This window comes from Microtus ochrogaster, chromosome 6, assembly GCF_000317375.1.
Source record: "Microtus ochrogaster isolate Prairie Vole_2 chromosome 6, MicOch1.0, whole genome shotgun sequence".
Classification (NCBI taxonomy): Eukaryota; Metazoa; Chordata; class Mammalia; order Rodentia; family Cricetidae; genus Microtus; species Microtus ochrogaster.
In genome coordinates this window covers 82311655-82317565 of record NC_022013.1, presented here as the reverse complement: position 1 = coordinate 82317565, position 5911 = coordinate 82311655, and the positions used below count along the sequence as shown (strand labels likewise).

At 43.7% G+C, this 5911-nt stretch overlaps 1 protein-coding gene across 1 annotated transcript in view; it reads right to left on the bottom strand.

Moving 5' to 3' along the window:
• The window catches only part of Fbxo28 (F-box protein 28), a 27646-nt gene continuing 21735 nt past the window's right edge, over positions 1–5911 (bottom strand). Inside the window, exons 4-5 of the mRNA XM_005348934.3 lie at positions 2412–2607; positions 1–2060 (exon numbers count right to left, since the gene is read on the bottom strand). Of these exons, the coding sequence (XP_005348991.1) occupies positions 1666–2060; positions 2412–2607 (591 nt within the window). The 3' untranslated portion in view covers positions 1–1665. The remainder of the gene's footprint in view (positions 2061–2411; positions 2608–5911) is intronic.

Sequence of the window (5911 nt, the reverse complement as noted above, 5' to 3'; positions counted from 1 at the left end):
TCATTTTAGGAAACTGTTTATTTTAAAATTACCTTCCCAACAAACCATGAGACACTTGGATGCCATGTTGCGGATTCTCACTGAAACACACTACATCGTAAACGGACCTTCAAAGCCAGACTTGAACAAAACCCAAGGAAGGGCAGGATCATGAGGGGACAATCCTAAGAAGGGGCAGGAAGTGTCACTCGGTGAAAGTAGCCTACCGGATGCACAAAACAGCGTGCTGGACGGAGGACACCCTCATGCTTTCCTCCCACTGTGGGATTACCAAACCTTAGTTCTCCACAGGCGTCAACTTTCACCTGGAAAGGGATAGTTTTGACTATCTCACAGCTAAATTACTATAAATACTGAAGCCCAAAGCAACAGATGGTTAAAAGAACAAAACTACATAATTTAGTACATTAAAATAAAATAGGACAGTGATTGTTGGATGTTTCAAAAATATACAACGGGGAAAAGAACCACTTTACACAATTTGGAGAGTGTGAAGGTAACCACTCAGAAGGTTGGACAGTGCAAGACACACTTTTCCAGTTACGAGCTCAAAACAGTGCAAAGAAATCTAAAGTTTCTGTCAGAGTTATCACGGGAGCTCGAAAGTGGTATTCAAAGGCTTCACCCGGCTCAGCCCTTAGATATGAAATGATCAAACTAATTTCACGGCACATTTTCTTCAAGGAGCTTTCCTTCAGTTGGGTCCCTATTCGTCATGGTTGACCCATGAGCATAGTGACAGTCAGCCTCATGACTGCTTCCCAGAGGTCTGACATCTACACAAAGAGGCGTGGCCAGTGTACCTGAACCCTACAGAGAAAGGGCACATCATGGACTCTACAGTCTCTTGTGCCTGCGAAACCGGAGGACAAATGGACTGCCAATTCTCCCCTCCAGGCAAGCTGCTGCAGAGGAAGACAGTAAGCGAAGGCGCAGCTCTGCAAGTGGTGCAGAGGTCAAGATGGACACCAGTGCAAGAGCTGACTAGGCAATGCATGCATCCATCCATGCAGATGTAGGCCACGGCCCCAAGGAAAACTGAAAGCATGTATCGAATAACTGGAAACATCCCTTGCCAGTAGCTTATAAAAATATAGTCAGTACTGTAGAGCCCCTACAGTAACACTCTGCGGGCCTTCCTTACCCACCACTGCAACAGCACACTATTAACTTCTCAGACATTCCAGACAGAGGTCACTTACAACAAACAAAAAGTCAACCTTTAAAAAAAAAAAAAAACAAAACAAAAAACAAGATAGTGTCCATTTAAAAAGTAGATTTTTTTTCTTTCAAGTGAACAGGACATTTTATGTATTAAACTTAACTTTGAGTCTGTCAAGAATGGTTTGTTAAAATCCGTATGTAATGTGCATATATGCTGAAACAGACAAACTTAACACATCATCTGCACAGGAAAAACGTTAGCTCCCAAACATGATAGCATGGGTCTGGTTAGTACAGATCTATTGCAAAGTAAGAGGTTCTCTGCATCAGCTCCACCAGAGAAGCGCGAGAAGGGACGCCAACCACAAGAGCCAAGTGTAAGTTGTGTTCTGATCGCCTGGAAGCCTAAGGGACGCCATGTTGCTCCAGTATCCTGACAGGAAGAGCTGCTTAAACTCCCAGCCACAGACATCTTCCCCAGAGCTACAGCCACATTCCAATTTACTTCCTGTTCCGAAGTCGTTTGGATTTCCTAAGAGAGTCTATGGCTTCTGTCGCCTTCCTTCGTTTCCGAGGAGAGTCCTCACCCTGCCCAGAACTTGAGGATGTTCCTACTGCACTTTCCATGACTTCTCGAAGCTTCCGCTCCAGCTCTGCCAGCCGTGCGTTCTGTTCACCTATGATCTGGGTCTGCTCTAGCAGTTTCTGGTCTTGGTCTTGAAGCTGTTTCTGCTGTTCTTGCACTTTGGTGCGGAGCTCAGAAATGTCACGCCTGAGGACAGTCACACCAGCACCATTGGTTTTAACCTGCTGCTGGAGCTTGGTGACCTCCTGTCTCGAAGGGTTCTGCTTGGAGAAGAGCTGCATTGTCGTCAGGGCTGCAGATGGTCCAGGAACTGTGGAGAAAGTATCTCAAGGGTTAATCGTTCATGTTTCCTATGGGAACACTTCAGCTTACTTTAGGTTTTGGGGGTTTATTATAATAAAAATTCATTTTAAGTCAGCAGTTGTGACCTCATGCAATGAATTAGCCATGAAATGGATCTAGAGAGCATAATTTAAGTAAAACAAAAAACAAACCCAAACCAAAACAAACAAAAAACTGAGACACATGCCAAGGGGAGCTGCTGTGCTGTGGTGCACAGCCATGTTCCCAGCGCTCCAGAGGCCAACATGGTCGGCTGCCAGCTTGGGGTACAGATACATACTGAAACCCTGTCTGCAAAAGGAAAAAACCAAAAAGATACCTGGAGGAGAGCCCATGAGTCTTCCAGACACATCTGATCCTGGTAATTTCCTCTTCAGAATGGGAACGATCTTCTCATCAAAGTACTCCATGGCCATGGAGGAGATGTCCCGTAATTCCTGTAGCACTTCATGGGCTCGCTGAGGGGCTCTGGTAGAATTGACGTATCTCAGTACACGGTAAATCTCATCAATTACCTACAAGAAAGAATCTTGTTAGCACTTTATAAAGCTGTAAAAAAGAGATCAGCTAAATAGTAGAGAGGGGATGACAGTTGCTGTGAAGACTCAGAGCTCGGCATGAGCATTCACGGCACAGGCTCTGGACTACAGCACTTTATATCTAGACTTAGAAGCATCCTTACTGCATCAGGGCACTGTGTCAAAGCTAGAGTCAGAACAGACTACACCCCTGTCCTGAGGGAAATCGGAGCAACCAGGGAGACACATGAGTATACACCATACAACAAGAGCCACACACGCTGCTAAAGAAATTAGGATTAAATGCAGACATCACAATTCTGTATTGAGTAGTAGTAGGGAAGGGTTACCCAAGTCTACACTCAAACCTGATTCTGTCCCCAAGCCCCAAGAACTCAGTCTGACTGCTCTTTCTCGTGTGCTCTTTCTAACCTTAAAGCTTTGTTTTTCTAAGAGTTGACACAGTGTGGAATAAGCTTCCAGGTCACACTTTCTCATCATTACCAAAGGGCAGCAAAATGTCCCTTTCTATTTTAATTGCAATAGGGAAACTGAAGGCATAACATCAATGAAGAAGAAACAAGTGCTTACTGCACTGGTTTCCAACCCTCTCCTCTCCTACTTGAACAGTTTCTGAACATCCTTAGCCAAGCATGCTGAGCTTTACTCCCTGCCAGGGTATTGTTCACACACGCAGAGCTTCAATACAGACCCGAAAATAGTGATTCACATCTTTGAAGACCACAGTTCAAATAATGTCTGTTGCAATGGGACTGAATCTCATAAGAACTGGGGGCTATAAGCCAAACCATTATGCCAAAAGAGTCTCAAACCTCCTTGAATACCATTTTCCTCTCACTGCATTCATTCCAACTCTGGGTTAGTCTTGTAATCTGCCTTCTCTTTTTGACTCAGAATAAATACACAGTGTTTACTAGTTAAAAGAAAACACAGAATCTAGCCTAATAGTACCTGGACAAAGCCTAGCCCTTAATGTTTTCTTGATCAAGTTCAAGGTGATGATCCCTGATCAGTCTAGAATGACTTGTACAGTAAGTATTGGCAAAATTAAACTGTTAGGAGGAATGGTCCTTTGTATAAACATAAGATGACTTCACCGAAGTAGTGGCCAGTTCTGTGGGCAAGGACTGACTAAGAATGAATGAGCTGAGGCAGAGGTCAGGCAGACTGAATGGGGGTAAGACATACTGTGCTGAGTTCAATGGGCAATAAGGTGATGCATGTCAGAGGCAGCTGGGTCAAGGTCGGGAGGACAGGAGGCAAACTGCAGATGTAGGCACATTTAGCAGAGACAGACAGCACAGAGGGTCTGGGTCCAGAGAGAGAACATGGGATCAGGGAGTCAAAGGCACAACCAAGGAACCAATGGCTAGTGCTATTTTTCTGCCATTACTATTCCATACAGAACTCATGGTAGAAGAAAATTAACTTTTTAGCTGAGCGGTAGTGGCACATGCCTTTAATTCCAGCACTCGGGAGGCAGAGGCAGGTGGATCTCTGTGAGTTCGAGACCAGCCTGGTCTACAGAGCTAGTTCCAGGACAGGCTCCAAAGCCACAGAGAAACCCTGTCTCGAAAAACCAAAAAACAAAACAAAACAAAACAAAACTTTTTTTCAATAACTTATTCAACTACCATGCTAGAAATCCAGTATATAGTAAAATGAAATGGCAAGTATACATCAGACAGACTACAGTGAGTTCCATGTACAAATAAAGTACTAAGTGAGACACAGATGGCAAGGAGGTGAGACTCACTTAGGGAACTGGGCAGTCGAATGAGGGTGTGGAAATAGCAACAGGTAAACTTTCAGCAAATAGGGGAAGGCAGAGAAGACAGAAGGTTGAATAAAAACAACAGTCAGGAGTGGTGGACAAGCCTACAACCCCAGTGCTCAGGAGGGTAAGGCAGGAAGACCACAAGTTCAGGGCCAGCCTAGGTTACCTAGTGAGATCCTATTTCAAAAGCACATATGAATGAATGAGTACAACAAAACAAGGAAAAATAAAGGAATGGAGCTGAGGCAGGTGGATGGCATAAAAGGATAGGTGACAAGATAGGCAATTAACTAACATGTGTGATATTGTATCTGAGGCATTTATTCTAGGGTATGTTTTTAAAAACAATCATTAGCTGAGCATTAGCCTAAGCCTTTAATCCCAGCATGTAGGAGGCAGAGGCAGGTAGATCTCTGTGAGGTTGAGGCCAGCCTGGTCTACAGAGTGAGTTCTAAGACAGCCAGGGCTACATAGAGAAACCATCTCAGAGCACATCTGCTCATTTCTCCTTAACTGGCTAAGTTTGGTGGGGCACACCTGTGACCCCAGCACTCACAGGCCGAAGCAAGTGAACACAACTGTAGGTCAATCCGGCTACCCTATCTCAAAACCAACAAGCAACAAAAAACAGAGTACAACAAAACAAATACTTCTGGGAGAGAGCAGAGACGGTGGGCCTAAAACAAATACTTCTGGGAGAGAGCAGAGACGGTGGGCCTCAAGGACTATCTAACGGCTGTCTGTATGCCCTTCAAACAATACACCACACACCAAACCCTAGCTAGGCCTGAAGCAATAAACTACATCTTCACGAATATTTCTGTATAAGAAGTTTGGCATAGTCCCCATGTGGACATTATCACATTTCTACACAAAAACTTCACTGCACGGAGCACACGTTCAAACTGTAAAATAATGGCACCTATCATCCGCAACTTCAGGCTTTCGTGGGAAGAGTTTATCTTTTCAAATCTACTGGTGAGCTTCCACTGGAATCCTTCCACCGCCTCCATCCCTCTGTTCTACCTCTGGTTTTTTTACATTAACCTCATCCTTCCCACTCTTTTAATTTTTAAAAAATGCCTTCTGTAATCAAAATGGCTCTGAGTATTCCTTGTATGGCATGTGTTTGTTTGAATCCCTTTTCTTATTTCACTTAGAACAATAGTTTATATTTTTAATCCTTACAGGAGTTCCTCAATTGCTTATCCTGTTTCACTGTCACCTTTCAGTCTAGTGAGTCTTTGTTGTTTGCTTCTACTTAAGACTACAGCATATAAAAAGCAAATCCGATCTTCCTAGTTATCCAAGAAGGGCGCTTAAGTAGAGGACCTGTACAGCCGCCTGTATTCCATTTCCGGTCTCTGCAGGCACTTACCTTTGTTTTTTAAAAGACCTTTTCTTCAATTAAAGGCTTACATCTTTAAGTTGGACTAGTCACAGTAAAATAAAGAAATAATCCCAAGTAATCTTATGTTTAAGAGCATTTCGTAAGAAATCTAA